Here is a 19,713-nt window from a genome sequence, read left to right as displayed (position 1 = left end):
AGATCGTTCTTATTGTTTGCAACAATGAATTGCGAAATCACCGAGTCGGAAAGTTTATCGTTTGGCCAGTGAGATTATAACAATAAGAAAGGTGCCTGAGACGCACATCGAGGCCAATAATGTTAAAGCCATTTTTGATGAACTAAGAAGGCATTGACTTCAGCCAGAAACATTAATTTTGAAACTCTTCTCAATTAATGTTACTTAATGAAAGTGATGCTCGAGATTGAGGGGATGAAAAGTGAGATATGATCAATTTAACCCACTGCGCATACAACAAATGCATGAGCGATCGGGCGGATTGCGACATCATGGGTGCAAATACTGTTAGCGACTGCATGCTTCCCAACAAGTCATTTTGACAACTCTGTGAATGTCGATGATACCGACTGAAAAATTAAAATAATGAACTGATTTTTTTTCGATTTGACGAGGAACCTTTCTTTATGCATATACCGCTTTTGTCACGGGAAAATGAACCAGTGGAGATATAGACAGAATTTCTTATGAGCTTGATGGCATTCTTGGCACCTGGTAGGATAATAGGAATTGGCAACTGTGGCGGCACACAAAGCCCGTGTTTCCGATCATATCTCCTGAAAACGACCTCAATCCCTTCAAATTGCTGCTAAAAGCTGTTTTTCTTTACCTCTTGATGCCTCGTCCTGAAAGGTAGTACATTTCTCCAGGTTTTCGAGCGTTACCAGATTCATGAGGTCTCGAAAAATAACTTCCGATAACAATGTAGCTAAGCTTTTATGGCGTGCTGCAATAAAGGAGCCATAGTCTCAAAGAGTATAAGAGTAAGGCGAAGAATGCTTGTGCCTGACAGATCAACTAATGAGCACAGCAAAGAAAGACAAAACTGAATCTTCTGACTTCAGCATCAAATCGGGAATCTCCCACGAAGAATTGAAATCTGACTCCAAAATCCAAGCAAAGGAAGCGAGAAGCTGTGACAGCCGTGAACTGCTGGAATTGGATTCAAAGGAAACACCAGACCTCAAAAACCCGTTTCTAGATCCTTTTTTGGCTGAGCACTACGCAAAAGTATATGAGGAGAGTAAGTACGAATGCCGAGCAGCCTTCGATCCTCTTATGGAATGGACTCCAGAGGAAGATAAAAAGGTGATGCGAAAGGTGGACTTACGAGTCATTCTCAGTGCATGTATCATGTTTGCAGCTTTACAAGTTAATAGAGGAAACTTACACGAAGCAGTTGCTGACAATTTCTTGGAAGACATGAATATGGATACCGACGATTACAACTTAGGAAACACAATAAACTTTGTGTTCTTCTTGGCCGCAGAGCTTCCATCTCAGATTATTTCCAAGGCTATCGGTCCTGATATCTTTATTCCCATTCAGATTTGTTCATGGTGTATTGTCGGAATGTGCCAGGGTGCTATGCATAACCGAACGGGGTTTTTGATTTGCAGGGCCTTGATTGGTATGTTTCAGGGTGGCTTTATTCCGGACATTGTGCTTTGGCTTTCTTACTTCTACAAATCTGGAGAGCTCCCCCTTCGGTTGTCCTACTTTTGGACGGCTTTAGCTCTCACACAAGTGATAACTTCTTTGCTTGCATTTGCTATTCTTAGAATGAGAGGCATTGGTGGCTTGACCGGCTGGCAATGGCTCTTCATATTAGAAGGAGCTGGTACTTTTCTCATTGGACTCTGGTCTTTTTACATGATGGTGCCTTCGGCGGTTCAGACGAGGAGCAAATTGCACCCCAAAGGGTGGTTCACTGAGAGGGAGGAGAAAATCGTTGTCAACAGAATTCTCAGAGACGATCCATCGAAAGGTGGTATGCACAATAGACAAGCGTTGTCTCTAAGGATGATAATCCGTTCCCTCTTCGACTACAACTTGTGGCCTCTCTACCTCATTGGTCTCTTTGCTTATATTCCGATGCGGACAGTAAAGCCATACATGGTATTGGCAATGAGAAATCTTGGGTTCAGTACGTTCGATTCCAACTTGTTGACCATCCCGCTGCACATCATACAAATTATCTTCATGCTTGCAGCAACGTGGTTTTCTGAGTACGTCGATGAAAGAGGCTTTGTATGTCTATCGTTGCCTGTGATGACAGTACCATTTTTGGCAGCTATGAGGTGGTGGGAAGGCACCATGGAGAATGCCTGGGTCACCTGGTTTTTGGTCACCATGGTGCTTTCTGCACCTTACATCCATACTATCGTGGTTGCCTGGGTGTCGAGAAATGCCAATTCCATCGAATCTCGTTCTATTTGTTCAGCCTTGTACAATATGTTCGTTCAAGCTGGTAGTATCATTGGTTTCAACATGTATCGAGAGGATGACTTGCCCAAGTATAAGAGAGGCAACATGCAGCTTTTCTTCATCATGGTGAGTGTTTTTCCCATCATGCTTGGCACAAAGTTCTTTTACGTCTGGAAGAACAGACAGAGAGATAAGATCTGGGAAACCATGTCAGAGGAGGAGCAGCAGACCTATATTTCAGAAACCACTGACAAGGGCAACAAACGTCTTGACTTTCGTTTTGACAACTGAGATTTTATGATGCTAACCAGGTCTCACCTGCAAAATAATTCTGCTTTGAAATGCATTTCTTCTATTGGCGAAGCATCACTGTGGTGTCTCCTTTTGCAGATCGGCTAAGCCGCACCCAGAGATTAGAGGCGGAGGTAATCTCGAATTCAGCCCGACACTTGCAGTAGCAGTTGATATATGCAAGAGGAAACCCACCCTCAAGTCGGAGTTAGACTGTGTAATCTCCATTCTCTCATAAGCGAGAAAACGAGACCCATGGTGGCTTCCCCACATCCCCGCTTTCGCTGCGACAGTTGAGCTTTGATTCTACTGTGAAAGATAGAATCTCGAGATGAAATTAGTGATAATACGTAGTCTGAAAGGTTATAGAGTATCCAAAATACAACAAATTCGAGAAGTTTGAACTCCGAGGTATGTAGCTGTCGCAGAAACATCTACGGTGCCGAGCACATCTTGGAAACAATGATCGGCTATTGTGAAAGAAACTTCCGCTCCGCATAAAAGGGGGCTGTTCAGCCGAGTTTTGATACCTAACAACTATTCTTTATGGAACTTCTCAACTACGAAAATATCCCATGGTGGGCCTGGTTTCCCATCGTCGTGGTAGCCTATAGGGTTTTTTCGGCTCTCAGCTACTACGTCCGGTACTATCAACTGGGTGCTTCATCACCTCCACATTTCAATGACCATACTCTTGGATTCTGGTTTACCCGTGAGGTTTTACGGAGACGTAAGACTGGCGAGATCCCCAATCTTTTTGTCGATTTGTACAACAAAATGAAGGCGGATACATTCACCTTGCGGGCAACGGCCACTATGAGAATTTGCACCCGTGATCCAGAGAATATCAAGGCCGTTTTGGGAACTCAGTTTAACGACTTTTCTTTAGGGCTTCGTCACAAGCAGTTTTGGGTCGTTCTTGGCGACGGCATCTTCACCTTGGATGGCCCTGGTTGGAAACACTCCAGGGCTATGCTCAGACCTCAGTTTGCAAGAGAGCAGGTCTCTCATGTTATGATGTTGGAGCCACACGTGCAGCAGGTTATTCGTCGGGCAAAGGCTGCCGGCGGGAATAAATTCGATCTTCAGCCACTTTTCTTCAAATTGACGATCGACTCTGGAACTCAATTTTTGTTTGGTGAATCCTGTGCTTCACTTCAGGATGACATTGCCGACTATGCTGATCTCCCAGGACCTGCTGAGATGGAGCTGTTCCCCAAGGCTTTTAACACTTCTCAGATGTACCTTCTTATGAGAATGGGGCTTCAGAATCTCTACTTTCTCCTCAATACGAAGGAGTTCAAGGAGAGCAACAAAATCGTGCACAACTTCGCCGACTACTACGTTGAAAAGGCTCTTGCTGCTTCTCCAGAGGAGGTTGAGAAGAACTCCGAAGGTGGATACGTCTTTTTGTATGAATTGGTCAAGCAGACCAGAGACCCCAAGGTGTTGAGAGACCAGTGCTTGAACATTCTCATTGCAGCCAGAGACACAACTGCTGGTCTTTTGTCGTTTGTGTTTTTCGAGCTCGCCAGAAATCCAGAAGTGTTTATGAAGCTTCGTGAGGAAGTCGTCCAAGCATTTGGTGAAGGTGAAAATGCCGACTTGAGCAGAATGACCTTTGAGTCTCTTAAGAAGCTCGAGTATCTCAAATGGGTTCTCAACGAGACTCTCAGAATGTACCCTTCTGTTCCTCAAAACTCCAGATTAGCAACTCGTGATACCACTTTACCAAGAGGAGGCGGACCAAACAAAACGGAACCGGTGTTTGTTCCCAAGGGCTCCGTTGTTGTGTACAACATTTTTGCAACACACAGAAATCCAGGAATCTACGGAAAAGATGCTAATGTTTGGAGACCTGAAAGATGGGGTGAGCCTGATCTCAAGAAAGTGGGGTGGGGCTTCCTTCCTTTCAATGGCGGTCCACGTATTTGCTTGGGTCAGCAGTTTGCCTTGACCGAGGCTTCCTATGTTACAGTGAGGCTTTTGCAGAGCTTCTCCAACATCGGCTCATTTGATGGAGAAGGAGACCCAAAAAAGAATACCCATTTGACCATGTCTCTACTCGATGGCTGTAACATCAAATTATATTAACAAACATATGCTTAAATATTTCACTCAAATCCTTATGGGAAATGACCAACACGGGGGCCGAAGTAGCCCTCTGGAGCGTGCTCTGTAGCGTTATACAAACTGTGTCCTCCGGCTCCTTCAAGTCCAAAGTAAGGGGCGTTGTTGCCCCACCAACTAATGTGCTTTTCATCATACTGAACTGCGAAGAAGATGATAATACTGCTGAATGCAACGCCCGCGTCCAAAGCACCAGACAAAACATAGTTATACTTCTCCCACCATGCCTGATACTTCTTCCTGATGAGAAGCATAAAGGCAAAAGAGGCATACACACCTGAGGTGTAGTACGACAAGTTGTATGGAGCGTAAATCAACATACCGCCAATGATCAAGGAAGGTTGGAAGTATTTGGTGTACCTCTTAGGAGCGTACTTCTTGAATAAGATACATGGAATAGCAAGAAGAGCTCCAAGCAAGAAGCACCATTGCAAAATTGGGTAGAGACCACCGAACACTCTTCTTGGACCAATGACACCCCACAACACCGAGGCTGAGAAGAAGACATTGGATTGTGGACACAAGAATTTCTGTCTGCTCTCAGGAGTACAGTAGTTCTCGACGTTGTCAATCATGAAGTTCATGACAGCCAAAGAAATGAAGGATGAGATGAAAACAGAAAGCATCTGACAACGGAAAAGAGCTCTTGGTGGGATCTTCACGTAATGACCCATCTTTTGATCAGTGATATAGTTCTGTGCTTGACCGTTGATGTTGAAACCCAAAGCTTTGATGAAGTTCAAGGCAAGACCGTTACCTGGAATAGCGTAACCAACAATGATCTGGACCAAAACGTTAAGACCGAATTGGAAACCAGTAGTGGAGTAGATGGCAGTGAGCGGAATCAAGAAGACGAAGTTAATGCCGAGGGCAAAGAAAATACCCCAGACGGGAGTTTCTGCTGGATATACTTGAACACAGATTATGGCAAGAATAACAGAAATAATCAACACAAGGAGGAAAACCCAGTCAGCAACTTCCTTGTACTTCTTCATCATGATGGTGTGTGGGTCACTGAAACCTTCGAAAGTCGACTTTCTGAAGTTCTTGAAAGAACCTCCCAAGTGCTTCAAAGCGTGCCACATAGGCTTGTAGTTCAAAGTCACCTCATAAATAAAAGCAAATGGATACAAGGCAATGAAGGCACCGTAGACAAGCAAGTTGGCAGCGGAGTAGAATGGTGGTCCGATCTCCTCGTATTTCTCCTTCACGAACAAAGAACGTTCGTTAACAACATCCTCAACCTCGTAACGGAAACCCTTGTTGTTGAACAAAGTGGAGGTGTTGATGGGAAGGTAGGCAGTCCAGTGGTAGTTGGTGTAGTACATGGCAATGATAATGAAGAATCCAAGAAGGGTTCCAATGTACTGGTTGAACTGTGAATAGAAAGGAAGTGTCAAAGCAAGGTTCCAGTTGATGATGTTCCAGTCAAAAGTAGGAATAGGATTCATGCCGAGGCCTTGGATAAAACCTGTAACCAAGTTCAAGGTGAAGTTCTCAGGTGCAATCCAAGTCAACCAGTTGAAGTAAGACAAAGCCTCGAAAAGGTAGTTGGGGAGCCAGAAGTAGAAGAACGAAATGGCGAAGAAGATGAAAAAGAATTTGTATCTCGAAAGCGTCCATCCATTGATAACGGACTTCTTCTCAGGCATCAACAAAGCTCTGTTCAAGGCAAGTGTAGGCAAAATGGTAGGCCACATAGCTCTGACGGGGTAGACAGCAAACTTTCTGATAATACCGGCGAAGCCGAATCCCATAAAGTTTGTTGCGAGAATAAGCAAAATCTGGTATCCCCAGTCAGCCCACTGGTTGTTGTAGTAGTGAGAAAGTCTCTGGACGTGAATGTTGAAAGAGACGTAGGGGGTACCAGCGGACACGGAGAAGAAAATTGTAGCCAACATCTGTTCCTTGTAGTTCCAAGGACCTGGGTTCAAGTTGAGAGTCCACTTCCAGAATCTGAGAGTCTTGTGTGGAAGTATACGGGCCATCAACATACCCGAGGGATAAAGTAAAAGCTGGACAACAGAGGCTCTCAAAGAGATACCTGGCTGTCTTTCGGCGAAAAACTGGTTAACAAAGGCACCAAGGGCTGTCCAGATGATACCCAAGAAGTACACTCTGAAGGTCTCCACAGGAAGGTGAAAGTCATCGTAAGGGTTGGTGACGGATCTGACCTCAGGGTAGGGAGAGTGGTAAGCAATCATGACAGCCTCAGTACGAAGCTGCAAGTTCCAGTCGTGGATCTCAAACTCGTGGGCCTCCTGGTCGGTAGATGTGGTTTCAAAGTCAGAGGTCGACTCCTTTTCCTTGGTGGTGACATTTACCTTCTTTTCGTCGAGGTCCAGGGTGGAGTCCTTGACGACAAAGTCCGGGTTTGCAAGGAAATCAGGCGCATGGTTGTAGAGCTTTTCAATGAAATCGTACTCCTCGGTGGGAATATTGACATCCTCGTCGTGCTCCTTCAAGTAAAGTTTCAACACTTCCAAGGCCTCCTCCACCAGCATGGAGTCGATCTTCTCCAACATAAAAGTCGCCGCAACAGGCAACTTCTCAAGGGTCTCCAAGCCCTCAAAGTGGAGACGCTTCAAAATGTAGAACTTCTGCTCAGCAGAAAGACTGGAAGCAACATCCTCAATAGCAACGTCTTGCGCCTGGTCAACATCAATATCGTGTGCTGCTACCTCATTATGGGTGCCAGCACTCACAATGCTAGATAACACTGGAGCGACCTTCTCCTGCTCAGGCTGTGGTTGGGTGCTCATGATTAGGGAACAAGTTTTGCAGCATGCCAGGGCATCGTGTATTTATGTCTCCTGCCATAAGCCGCTGGGCAAAATCAAATACCAAGAACTCTCCTCCACTTCGATAGCTTTGTAGCGAAGCTCTGTGGCTCACGCCTGGTGCCGTGCGCTTTTGTCGGCCCGAACCAAGACCCCATATTTCTTGGTGTTTTGCAAGCACTCTGTGACAAGGCGGGACTTTTTTCCCCAGCTGCCAAACGCATGTGCATGCGTGCCACACGGCTGGCAGGGCCCTTCTGGCGAAATTTCACTTTTATTTAAACCTGACGCAGTGCGCTACTCTGGATCGTGGGACATTTGGCCCTGGTGCGTTGAGCTGTCTCACTTAGTTGGATCTTTGCAAACCTCGTCCGCTGCGCCGCTTGCTTCTCAGCATTGTTGAGTCGTCACTTTTCTTGTAGCGGTATTGATAAGCGGCTCCACCGTACGGCTCCAATGGAGTCTTATCAGCACCGGAAGGTCTTGGCGGTAGCAGGAGGGGCACTCATCAACGCGGTTTCACGAATTTTCCGGGGCCAAAAGCGCAGTGGAGTATTTCACGGCGATCCAGCATTACGAGCGATTCTCTTTTTGTGTCTGTTTTTGCTTTTTTGGCAGGTAACTATGCCCTTTTGCAACCATTAGCAGTGCACTGGGTTCGCGGGACCATGCAAGCCAAGCCAGAGGGGCATAAACGAAACGCAATCTCAGGCTCATTCCTTGTTGCAAATGGGACAATTCCCCCCACGATTACCTTCTCTGGAGAAAGGTCCCCCATGTCGAACAAAGGCGGCACGAAGGAGGAGGTTTCCTCATGGGGCCACAAATGCGATCAACGGTGGGCCTCACGCTGCGATAAAACAAAAAAATATTCGTCCTCTGGCTCGTCTGCGAAACGCCGCATCCTCGTATTGTGAGTCCGCCAACGTCCTCGGCTTGAGACCTTATCAAAGGTGGGTTTCTGGGCTCGGGTTTGGGCACCTGCCAGGCAAACTTCCAAGACGTCCAAGACGTCCAAGACCCTGGGCGCCCGTTATCGGGCGCCTGTGACTTATCAAAAGGCTAAATTTTTGTAATCTCACTCTGATAGCGACTCCGAGTGCAGCCCCACCGGGGTTACGATCCCCCGGAATCGGTCAGGAATGATGCCACAAGCCTCCGTCATCGGAATGGCGCCGTGTGGGAGCCATGCATGGAATCGGTGGCCTGGCAATGTGGCCAAGATCATTGGACAGGACTTGCTAGCCGGTGCTCCGCGGGAGATCTGAAAACACCTTTTTTCCGCCTTGGGCTGATGTTTCAGATACCTTGGCGGGGGAGCACCATTTGGTGAGGTGAAGTAGATTTTTATTTTTTTAGTCTTTCAGCGTTCATCATGTTGTATGATTTCCTCCCTCCATGGTACCTCCCCACGGTACCTCCCCATGAGACCTCCTCCACCGCCTGACTCAGTGCGACTCATCGCTGCCCCGCCGGTCCCGCTCTCTATTGTGTTCAGACACATAGCAAGACGTCGAGTTTGCGGCGAATGGCCCTGTGACACATAGGCTTGGGCTTTACGGTTGCAAGGGTCCCAAACAATAGCGACGGTCATAGCCTCAGTGAGCATTTTTATCGCCAGGGTCCAATTGGCCAGGGCCTTGGCACTACCACCGCCGCATAGCTACCACAGAGTCTCCACTAACCCTAGGTTCGAGCCGTTCGTAGTTGCACCTCTCCTCTCTGGGAAATGCATTTCCAAGGTGGAGTCGTTGGTGATGCTGTTTGGGTCACCGCTTGGCAGATGATCAGCCGTGCTCCAACGTCCATCTTAGGACGAGCGGAGGTTATGCCAACGACCCGAACGGCTCCATAGTGAAAGACCCCTTCTCGTCTCCGCCATAAGCACGGGGTGCCGTTCAGTGAAGGGCCCCTTCTTGCGTTTGTGTATTGTGATCTGACGCTGACATTTGCATAGTTCTGAGAGGTTGCCTAGTGTCAGGTTTTGAAAGTGCCAGGATGCGAAGAAGATCAGAAAAGTTTAGCAGCGACCGGGGTAGATTATATCGCTTGCCGCCTATACGAAAATGGAATTTTGCCACCATTTGTTTTATTCCATCGAAGCGCCAAGTGCTCCGCTCGTAAACCGAGTTGTTTGGTGCTGAGCGCTTGTCCAGGTTTTTTTTGAATTTACGAGGTATTCCGATTTTTGTCGATTGTTGGAGTCTCCAATTCGCCAGCTGCGTTTAGATAACGTACTGCGATAATGCGCGGAGATTAGAAACTTATAAATTAAAAGCCCTGCCAAAAATCGGAAACGGCTGGGATTTGAATAAAACTTGAATTGATAGGGCTTGACGATGTCTAGGTTACGGTGAGCCTACTTCTACCACAATTGCCCGTTTGTGGCTTGTATTATCACTATATGAGATGGAGGCCAGCTGCGCGATACACTGCTTTCCCCGACCAATAACCTGGTAGCCCAGCTTTTTGCCACCACTTCCACATTTGCAAAATTCGTCATACTTCGTCACCTTCGACTTTCAAGCGGAATTGAAACCAACTCATCCTTGATAGTCGTGGCACAAAAATGGTTTCCAATATTCCGAAATCGGACACCAAAACCCCATCTAGACCAATCCCAGGTTGAGCTTTTCCAAACCCCTTTGAATCTCCAGAGGTAAATTGCTCGTTGTTATGCGAGCCGGGAGGCATTGTTCCCAAAGTGATTCAACATGTTACACAAACAACGCGGTTTATTGTAAGTAGCACATTTCTTAGCATCACTCGACCCTAGAGTGGCTTGGTTCTCTGGATTTTCTTCGCCAGCATCCTTTAAGCGTGGCCACGCAAGCCCGTCCTGAAAAAAGTCGCTTCAAACTGCTACCAAATCTGCTGAGTTTATTTGGCATTGTTACGATAGCGCCTTGGCCCGGGAGGAGAAGCTCTTTATATAATAGAGTTCTTAACCATGGTCTGGTATAGTGGTCAGGCTTTGAAGGGACCCTGGCACAAAACTGGAGACACGCCTGTGCAAAAGCATGATAAGATTGTGCTTTGTTCCCAAGCCACAAAAGGCATGCACGAGGGCTAAAGCTATTTCGAAGGCTTAGCGCCTAGATGACGATGAAAATTTTCAATTTAGACGATGCAGATGAAATCATCAACGGATGCAATTTGGCCATGTAAGTGAGCAGCCTACAACATGCTTCACGAAATACTCTCTCATTAATCTCTAAAATATTATTAATTAGCTTATGCCCACTTACCGAGGAAACTCATCAAGGCCATACCGGCCACCAAACCGAACATGCCAACGGCAACCTTGAACCAGCGGGCCTTCATGAGACCGCCCAGGAGCCAGTCGTGGTTCAACATCTCAATGAGACCAACCCACAAAAGAACACCGGCAGACAAGGAGTTCAACGTTCCCAAAGCGACAATGGTGTCGGGGTCGTTACCGTTGAACTGGTTCAACACACCGATACCGATGGCCATACCCACAGGGGTGGTGACAGCGAAACCGGCACCCATGGCGAGCTTGGTCCAGATGGAGATGGTGTTCAACTCGGCGATTCTGGTACCCAATGCAACACCCTCGAAGATCTGGTGGAACAAAATGACAATGAAAAGAGTGATGAAAGATCCGTTGTCGTCAGGGTTAACCACCAACGTGATACCAATAAGAACCGAGTGGAAAACAATACCAGCCTCCAAGAGACCCACAGCAACCTTGTCCTGCTTAGCAACAGCGTCAAGGTGGTGGTGGCTGTGCTCCTCGTGGTCGTGCTCGTCAGCCAGGTTCTTGCCGTTGATCTTGTCCTTTTCGTCGTCAGAAGATCTGCCCTCCTCCTCGGAGCCAGTGACACCGTTAGCAGCCTTGAGAGTGTTGATTCTGGACTGCAACCATCTGCCCAAGAAGAACTCAATGCAGAAGGCAATGAAGATACCGGCCATGGCGATGGAGGTGGCGGTGGCCTCGTACTCAGTGTGCAAACAGTCACTCTCGAACAACATCTGGGCGTGGGTCAACAAGTGCACAAGGGCAGTGGAAAGAACAACACCGGTACCAAACTGTCTGAACAAGGTGACAAGGATGCCGTCCATGTGGTCGGAGAACCATCTCTTGACAATGAGGGGAGCGTAGACACCAATGAAGTCACCGGCCAAAATGGCAAAGATAAGGCCGATTCTCAAGGGAATGTCGTAGTCGTTTTCAGGAACGTCACAGGTGGTGGCCTCGTGGGAGTGGGAGGAGCTGCCGCTCTTAGGCACACAGTGGGGCACACCGGCGTGGTAGTGGCAGTCCATCTCCTCATCGTCCTCGTCACCGTTACCGCTGGAAGCCTCTTCGGCAACAAACTGGTATTCGTTTCCAGAGCTGTCCAAACAGAAGGTATCGGTTTCGTGAGCGTGGCATCCAGTGAAGGATTCAGGAGCAGCAGAACCAGAAGGAGCAGGCGTAATGACACCCTCGTTTCCGGCACCGTCGATACAGAAAAGGTCGTCACCGTGAGCATGACAGCCTGTCACCGCGGTGGTTTGAGCATCCACACTGCTGGCAGCACTGCCACCTTCAACCTCGAACAACACCTCGGAGGAGCCGTCCATGCAATAAGTGTCAGCACCGTGAGCATGACAAGAAGTGTAGGAGCTTGGGCCTGAACCGGTAGGAGCAGGCAGAACCTGGCCTTCGTCACCGTCGGTGTTGATACAGAAGTAGTCAGAACCGTGGGCGTGGCATCCAGTGATGGAGTCAGCTTGAGCAGTGGCCACAAGGGCAGCAATGGCATACAAGGACTTCCAGAGCATTAGAAAAAAACTTGGTTGAGGAGAAGAATTTGCAACCGTTGCGGGCTCTATAAGTGCTGCCGTGAGATGGGATGCCAAGAGTTTTTTGCAACCACCGGGGTGTAATTTATGCCACGACAATGGAGTGCCAAGCTTCGGCACAGCAGGTGGCTGCTGGTGCGCCGCATGTGCTGCATTAGGGGGAGCAGGGCTCGGTTCCCCGCGAGTCTAGCCTAGTAGGCTTGAAATGGTGTGCAGAGCACCCCGGAGAAAGCTAAACGATCACAAAGGCACGGAGATGGGGATGGATCTTAGATCATTCAGCCGCGCCTATCGTGCAGAGGCTGGCGCTAATGATGCGCTAGCACGGAGCTACTGCATGGATGCAATCGTGAGCGACGCAAAGACGGCATGCAGCGCAGCCGTGCAGAGGCTTTGCAGATCAGGACCTCAAGCCGCTCGCCTAGGCATAAATGGCTGCAACGGCGGGACCATGGTGGTTAGGGCGGCTTAGGAAGTCCTTGGCGTTAATAAATGGAGAATTCAGAGGCTGATTCCCCCTCCCCATAAATACTGGCGACTCTGCACGCATTGCTAATTTTCCACATAACCTTTGCTTCATGTTGTTCAGACAAATCGCTCTCTTTTCTGGTGTTTCTGCTGCAGCCTCCGTCACCGGCTGCCATTTCCACGGCTCCGACTACTTCTGCAACGATGAAGATGGAAACCACGGTTTGGTAACCCCGGCTCCATCCGCCACCGCAGATGCTCCTTCGTCTTACACTTCGTGTCACTCCCACGGCACTGACACCTTCTGTATGGTTGGAAGCGACGAGGTCCAGTTTGTCGCAGAAACTGCCACTGGTTCGGAGGCCCTGGGCTCTGCTGCTGCCCACGACCACGACCACGACGACGATGACCACGACCATGATCACGAAGATGAGGACGACCACGACCACTCCCACGGTTCTAGCTCTGGCGACGACGACGAGATCACCGGATGCCACTACCACGGCTCCGACTTGTTCTGTAACGACGCTGACGGAAACCACGGCTCCATCACCCCAGCTCCTTCTGCCACTGGTGACGCCCAGCTGAGCTACACTGGCTGCCACGCCCACGGCACTGCTACGTTCTGCTTCGACGCTGCTTCTTCCGAGGTTCAATTCGTGCCTGACTCCAACGGCCACTCCCATGCTCACGCTGGAAGCAACGTTTCCAACCACTCTAACACTACAACCACCACCGGCACTGGAACCGGCACTGCCACCGGTACTGGTACCGGAACTGCTACTGGCACCGGTGCTACTACCACGTCCGACAATGGCGCCGTCAAGGCTGGTGCTTTCGGCGCTGCTGGTGCTGCTCTTCTCCTCGCTGGTTTGTTCTAAACCGAAAGCGGCAGCGACTGGCTGCAAAAGTAAAAAGTTGTTAATATATGCTGTGCTCAAAACCCAAATGCATGCGCCGCCGCGTGGCCGTAAAAAACTGATTCTGTAGGCTCAATTGCATTAGATGAGCAAATTTTTCGAAATAATTCCCCTTGGGTGCTCGAGGCAGCATACCTCCAGCTTCGATAAAGTGCTATTGTCGGTGAAATTTGCGCTCAGCGGCTCACTTTTTAGGAAGCGCATGGCGCTGAATGGTGCCCTGTCTCGGCGCCGCACGCCGCATGCCATGCGTGAAAAATTTATTTCTCATTCTTTTTCCCTCATTGTTGACTCTCTCAATGTTGGCCAGTAGCCCTTGTGCTGTAATGGAGACACAAGTCATTGACAGAAAAACCCGAAAGCTTCTGGAATCGGTGCTCCGCAGTAGGCATCCCATTTCCGCTCTTTTAGCAACCAATTGGCACGATCTTCGGGATCTTCCGCTGGGAAATATTTACCCCGGAATTCACATGCTGGGCCAATCACAGCGCACCCAGCAAATCCACCCACAAACTCGTGGCACGGTTCTTTTCCCAGGGTCCGGCGATGAGATGGGCTTATTCTGTTTTGTGTAACCTTTTCCGATGAGCTCGATGAGCTGCTGCCGAGGATGATGAAATGGTACCCTTGTGGTCAACGTTAGGAGACATGGCGTAACGTCATGATGCAAGCCACGCGGCTGCGGTGGGTGGTAAATCCGAGCCAGGCATGGCTGCAATAAGCCCGGCAGTAGAAACCTGAAAGCCTTGGTTTATGGAAATTCCATCTCCACCAATTATCTCTAACGGAATTGTAAGCAAAACCCCTGGGAGCTTCTCGAACATTGTCGGGCATTCAGGGATTCCCCTCATGCCAACCTCCTCAAAAAAGGCAAGGAGCCCTCAAGCTCCATAGCCAATGTTGTACCTTGCCATTCTTGCACTTCTCGGCACGCCAGCCCTTGGCGAGGAGGCCAGAACCTACGAATATTCGGACGATCGTCTCTTTACTGTGGTTTTTTCTGGGTCCAATGTCCAGCACATAGCGACCACAAAGACCACCATTACTGGCGACACTTCCACCAGAGAGAGAACTTTTCTTACCTATACGGGCGAAGGGGCCCGCCCTACAGGGGAAGCTTCTTTGAACGATACGGATGAGAGCGACCCGGAGCTGGATGCAGAGGACTTGTACTCGTCTGATGACGATGGGATTTTCATTGCCATGCACGAGGACGAAGAGGCTGTTACCGAGGAAGCTAGTGGATCGGCAAGCAGCGAAGCCTCGTCGGAAGCCTCTGCAAGCGACTCAGGAACCCTGGCTTCTGCACTGGGCTCAGACACCTCAGCCTCTGGTTCCGGATCTGAAACTTCCGGTGAATCTGAAACGTCGGCCACCTCAGGATCTGAAACATCAGCATCTGGAACGTCCGGCTCCGCTACCTCTGGAACCACTTCTGGAACATCGGGAACGGACTCTGGCAGCTCCGATTCTGAAACTTCTGGAAACAACGGCGCTGCTCTTAGCAACGGCCTTGGAACGTTTTTCGCAGCCGCCGTCTTGGCTCTCTTGTGAGACCGTTTGTTTTGTTTGTTTAAGAAATTGACGTTTTCAATAGCGCCAAGCCTACTTGTTCTGTAAGGTCTTTCTTCTTGTGCTCCACGTAAATGTATCTACGTAAATGTATCAACTTGTGACGTCTGTGGCTCCGAACGTTAATACCCACGCCGGAGATGGGGCAGTATCTGGGCACCAAACCTCGCATGGCATGTCCACTAGGGTTGCAGAAACGAGCTGTCACTACGTAGGGGTGGGCGTTTTACGATTTGGACGTTTTGGGGAAGTTTTCAGCCGCCTCGGTTGGTGGGTCTCATCCGTGGGAACGAGAGAGATGGGGGTTTTCTTGGAGGTGTTGTTTGAAATATTTGTGTGGGAACACTGGCTCGTTGGATGTGGATTTTGATAGATTGCTGGAGGAGGAGCAGGAAACGCCGTGTCTTGAGTATTGCTGGCTACCTATGGTTGGTGGGTTGTCCATGGAAGAAAGGCGTGGTAAAGGGACATATTAGTTCCAGTAGCGCCGATCACAAACCAATATCGTAAGTATATCCCAAAGCTCTGTGGGAATAGGCTTCCTCGGTTCACAGAAGTCCCTATATCATGTTATGGCGTCAAAATAGGCTGATCGTGACAGTAGCTATCCAAGTCAGGATGGTAGCATTTATCCACCTTTCAGTGAGTGCATAGACATATGGCAATAAAGATATGGAAACTGACATATAGCAATGCCAAACTAGCTCTCCAATCATTAATTTTGTAGCAGTGAATTTTGCATTTCAGTGCTTGCCTCCTCGGACGGCCTCTCTGATCAAATGCACTGACTAAGCTACCAAATTTCCGAAATCCGAGCAACCAAAACTAACCCTTTTGCTTTCCCCACTGACTGAGCTTATCAAGATTTACCCGAGATCAGGACTTTCGGACTTGATCTGGCGAACCGATAGAGGTATCATCGCATTGCTATTAATAGACAGATACATACCCCAGAGATATCACTTGCATTCTACAGATAACTCATATCAACGGTCTTCGGACTTATGATCACCATAGCCTCCAAAATCGTTCATCACACCTACACAGCCGCTGTTGAAGCAAAAAAATGCACCGGTCAGTGCTTAAAATAGAATATCAACACCTCCATAGCGCACCCCAGAACACTTTCACCCTTTTGCAGCCATGTGTAGCGGCACTTCGTCAAACGCCTCCTGGGTCGGATCTAGACTAGGCCGGCAAGTTCATTGACATCACCGAGTGCCCTATGACAAGAGATAAAAAAAACGTAGGCTTGAAAGAATATCGACGTTTTGGGGTATTATTACACTACAAAGCTTAATGGCTTCCACACATATAGTGGCATCTCGGATCAGGAACACCAAGACATGGTCCGGACCCTGTTTTCCCCAGACCATCTGAACCCATTTCTTGCTGTTGCTCCACATATCTCCGATTCCGGCCCAGGTGATTCCAGCCCAGGTGATTTCGGTCCAGCTGTGGTTGCGAAGATAGCAAAGCATCACACGACCAGTTGCCCCAAAAACGCCTCAGATTCTGCTTTTGTAGGCGGCCGTGACAAAAATAGACAAATTTGGCCCCTGAGCCTCATTAGGCTGCCTGAAGGAGGCATAGCAAAGTCTGGCGATGCAATGTGTCTTAACTCGGCTGCCACAGCCGTACACAGTTTGACAAAGGGTCCTCAGGGGCTTTGCTGCCAGGGAACCTCGCTAGAAGCTTTGTGTAATGGAAAGATAGTCTAAGGAAGAGACAAACTAAAACTTTTGTGTTTGGGCGATTTCTGTTGAACCCAAGTTGGTCTGCTTCCCCAATGAGAACCGCATCACCAATAGTGGAGCGATTTCCAACCTCGCAGAAGACTTGATTTGACCCGTGATCCGAGTGACAAGAAAAAAATGGCTGCAAAACTGGCTAAACCGGAGCAAACGGTAAACATGGAGCAGCGACGGTGTCCCAGCTCACGCTGTTTGATCCACACCGCCTCTGACAAAGAATATAAATATACGGCCACTTCTCTCATTTATCTCTTCATCACACAAATCAAACATCACCATGATCTTTGCTCCAGCTGTTCTTGCTCTCATCGCTGTGCCTGCTATGGCCGAGGAAACCCAGTCGTACGTCTACTCTGACGACGGTAAGGTCTTCACCGTCACCTTCACTGGTGACGAGGTCAGCAGCATCGCTACAAAGACCAACACCATCACCGAATCCGACTCCACCCGTACCAGAACCTTCATCACCTGGATTGGCGAGGGTCCTCGTCCTACTGGTGCTTCTACCTTGGACCAAGGTAACGAGCTGGACTCTGACGAAGAGGACTTGTGGTCTTCTGACGACGAGGGTGTTTTCCTTGAGTGGCCTAGTGGCACCTCTGTTTCTGTTGATGACGATGGAAACAACACCGACAACGACCCCGACAGTGACTCTGACGACGAGTCTCCTTCTGGAAGCGTTGCTCCAGCTACTTACCAGAGCACCTCTGCTGAAGAAGCTGCTGAAGCCAATGGTGAAGCTAGAACCTACACTTACTCAGACGACGATATTTTCACCGTGACTTTCCAGGGTGCCGGTGTTGAGGACATTGCCACCACCTTGAAAACCATCACTGGAAGCGACTCCACCCGTGAAAGAACCTACCTTGCCTACACTGGACAAGGTGCTCGTCCTACTGGTGAGACTTCCTATGGTGGCGCTGATGACTCTGATGCTGAAGACTTGTACTCTTCTGACGACGATGGAGAGTTTCTTTCCTTGCACGAGGCCGAGGAAGAGGTTGCTTCCAGCTCTGCTCCCGCTGCTTCTGAAGCCCCAGTTGTTTCTTCCTTTGACAATGCTGGTGAGGCTGCTTCCTTTGGAGTGAAGGCTGTTTTGGCCGGTCTTGCCATGGCTCTTTTGTAAGTGCCGAGGCCAAGCAAATTTGATTTTGAGTTGAAATTTAGTTCTTTTTAGTTGTTTTATAAATCATGCCGCATGAAGGGACTTGTAGAAAGCTGGTGGGCTCGTCAGACATTGTCGCATTTGCAGCCATTTCCCAGGCCCTCGACCCCAGACTTGTCTGTGCAGCACCGTTGCTGCCAAACCGTTGTATGCACTACACCAGTGTTGAAGGTTCAGTGAAACTCGACGTGATCGAGTCCATTTTATCAAAAGAGCCCAAAAATCGATTCAGTGACCTCAAAAACCCGCTCAACGACACCTGTTTCACCATAACATCTCCTGAACCGTGGATTATTCATCCCCCATTGGCCAGACCCCACGCTCTACGCACTCCACACAGTCCTCTCTAATTTCTGGAAATCTCCATACGAATCAACCAACCCCATCAACCCATTTTCATCATGAATACTCAAAAACTACACGAGGAAGGCCTCAAGGAGGTCCAGCCCAAGCTCGTTGGACCCGAGAACTACTCTCTCTGGAAAAACAACCTCTTCATGGACCTCCACTACGCCTACCCATACTTGTGGAAGTTGGTCAGTGAAGGCGACGAGAAGGTCAAGCTGGAGGTTCAGGATTTCGACAAAGTCAAGAAGGAGGCCAACGACGTGCTCAGCGAGAGGGTCAAGAACGGAATCGACGAATCGCTCAAGGGCAAGAAGCCATTCGACAAGACCATCACCACCGACAACTTCAGCCAATTGGACGAGGAGTTCGACGACAACACCCCCGTCAACCGAGCCAAGGCCTTGATCTACTGGTTTTCCGGAATGACAGGCAAGACCAGAAAGGTGGAGTCTCAAGCTCAGGACACAACGCTGAAGTGGATCTTGCTTGTGGACGACTATGAGGAGCTCCTCTTGAATGTCTACTTCCACTACGAGATTTCTTTCGAGGACTTTGTGACGATGTTGATCCAGGGCCTGAAGCTCCATGAACAACAAAAAGAGGCAACCTTCATCTCCCAGGCTGTGGTTATCGCATACGAAGAGAACCACACGCTAAAGAAGAGAACGACGCCTATAAAGGCTGTTCGCTGGGTCGCTTGCACCACGCCATTTGGCGAGGCTGGTGGAGTGGTTGAGTTCATGTCTCACAGCAGGATGCTGTTTGAAGAAAACGCTGTTGAACATTTGGGTGACTACGAGCAGAAAATGCCCTACAGACTCAAGTTCAACGACGAGGGCTTGTAAGGCCAGACGCCTCCTTCGGATGAACTCGGCCGGATTTTAGCCAGCCGTGGTCTGATCTCGATTTGCAGCCGAGGATGCCTGGATTTTCACTAAAAGCCTGGCTAGTCTCTAGACTATCCTGCCTCGAGAGGCCTCGGATCTACCTCGAGCCGTAAGCCGAGTGGTCAAAAACACAGATAAGTCGGACTTGATTGGTCTACATATTGGTATTTATTCATGTGCTTGGCGATGGGTGCCATTTTGGGCAAAAGTGAAGCCACGATAGCGCTGTGCACACTTCCACAATAGCTATGTAGTACAGGCTGATCTTTATCGATCAAGAGTAATGAGAGCACCTACGCGCACAATTGGGTCATCGTCCGATTGTTCATTAATTGTACA

The 19,713-nt window shown here is 48.9% G+C and overlaps 8 protein-coding genes across 8 annotated transcripts; 6 read left to right on the top strand and 2 right to left on the bottom strand.

Moving 5' to 3' along the window:
• Positions 1 to 840: 840 nt before the first annotated feature.
• C7M61_001784 (uncharacterized protein) lies at positions 841 to 2,538 on the top strand (the record flags this gene model as incomplete). Its single annotated transcript, XM_024857183.1, has 1 exon — positions 841 to 2,538. The coding sequence occupies one exon, from the start codon at positions 841 to 843 to the stop codon at positions 2,536 to 2,538; it is 1,698 nt and encodes a 565-aa protein (XP_024715063.1).
• Positions 2,539 to 3,084: 546 nt separating this feature from the next.
• C7M61_001783 (cytochrome P450) lies at positions 3,085 to 4,632 on the top strand (the record flags this gene model as incomplete). Its single annotated transcript, XM_024857182.1, has 1 exon — positions 3,085 to 4,632. One exon carries the CDS (start codon positions 3,085 to 3,087, stop codon positions 4,630 to 4,632), a length of 1,548 nt encoding a protein of 515 aa, XP_024715062.1.
• A 32-nt stretch (positions 4,633 to 4,664) lies between these two features.
• Positions 4,665 to 7,430, bottom strand: C7M61_001782 (OPT family small oligopeptide transporter; the record flags this gene model as incomplete). The annotated part of the gene is made up of 1 exon (XM_024857181.1): positions 4,665 to 7,430. The coding sequence occupies one exon, from the start codon at positions 7,428 to 7,430 to the stop codon at positions 4,665 to 4,667; it is 2,766 nt and encodes a 921-aa protein (XP_024715061.1).
• Positions 7,431 to 10,682: 3,252 nt separating this feature from the next.
• Positions 10,683 to 12,239, bottom strand: C7M61_001781 (uncharacterized protein; the record flags this gene model as incomplete). Its single annotated transcript, XM_024857180.1, has 1 exon — positions 10,683 to 12,239. The coding sequence occupies one exon, from the start codon at positions 12,237 to 12,239 to the stop codon at positions 10,683 to 10,685; it is 1,557 nt and encodes a 518-aa protein (XP_024715060.1).
• Positions 12,240 to 12,838: 599 nt separating this feature from the next.
• On the top strand, positions 12,839 to 13,609 carry C7M61_001780 (uncharacterized protein; the record flags this gene model as incomplete). Its single annotated transcript, XM_024857179.1, has 1 exon — positions 12,839 to 13,609. The coding sequence occupies one exon, from the start codon at positions 12,839 to 12,841 to the stop codon at positions 13,607 to 13,609; it is 771 nt and encodes a 256-aa protein (XP_024715059.1).
• A 936-nt stretch (positions 13,610 to 14,545) lies between these two features.
• On the top strand, positions 14,546 to 15,202 carry C7M61_001779 (uncharacterized protein; the record flags this gene model as incomplete). Its single annotated transcript, XM_024857178.1, has 1 exon — positions 14,546 to 15,202. The coding sequence occupies one exon, from the start codon at positions 14,546 to 14,548 to the stop codon at positions 15,200 to 15,202; it is 657 nt and encodes a 218-aa protein (XP_024715058.1).
• Positions 15,203 to 17,251: 2,049 nt separating this feature from the next.
• On the top strand, positions 17,252 to 18,100 carry C7M61_001778 (uncharacterized protein; the record flags this gene model as incomplete). The annotated part of the gene is made up of 1 exon (XM_024857177.1): positions 17,252 to 18,100. One exon carries the CDS (start codon positions 17,252 to 17,254, stop codon positions 18,098 to 18,100), a length of 849 nt encoding a protein of 282 aa, XP_024715057.1.
• Positions 18,101 to 18,540: 440 nt separating this feature from the next.
• C7M61_001777 (uncharacterized protein) lies at positions 18,541 to 19,332 on the top strand (the record flags this gene model as incomplete). The annotated part of the gene is made up of 1 exon (XM_024857176.1): positions 18,541 to 19,332. One exon carries the CDS (start codon positions 18,541 to 18,543, stop codon positions 19,330 to 19,332), a length of 792 nt encoding a protein of 263 aa, XP_024715056.1.
• Between the last annotated feature and the right edge of the window lie 381 nt (positions 19,333 to 19,713).

This window comes from Candidozyma pseudohaemuli, assembly GCF_003013735.1.
Source record: "Candidozyma pseudohaemuli strain B12108 chromosome Unknown scaffold00002, whole genome shotgun sequence".
Taxonomy (NCBI): domain Eukaryota; kingdom Fungi; phylum Ascomycota; class Pichiomycetes; order Serinales; family Metschnikowiaceae; genus Candidozyma; species Candidozyma pseudohaemuli.
This window is presented reverse-complemented; position numbering and strand designations above follow the sequence as displayed.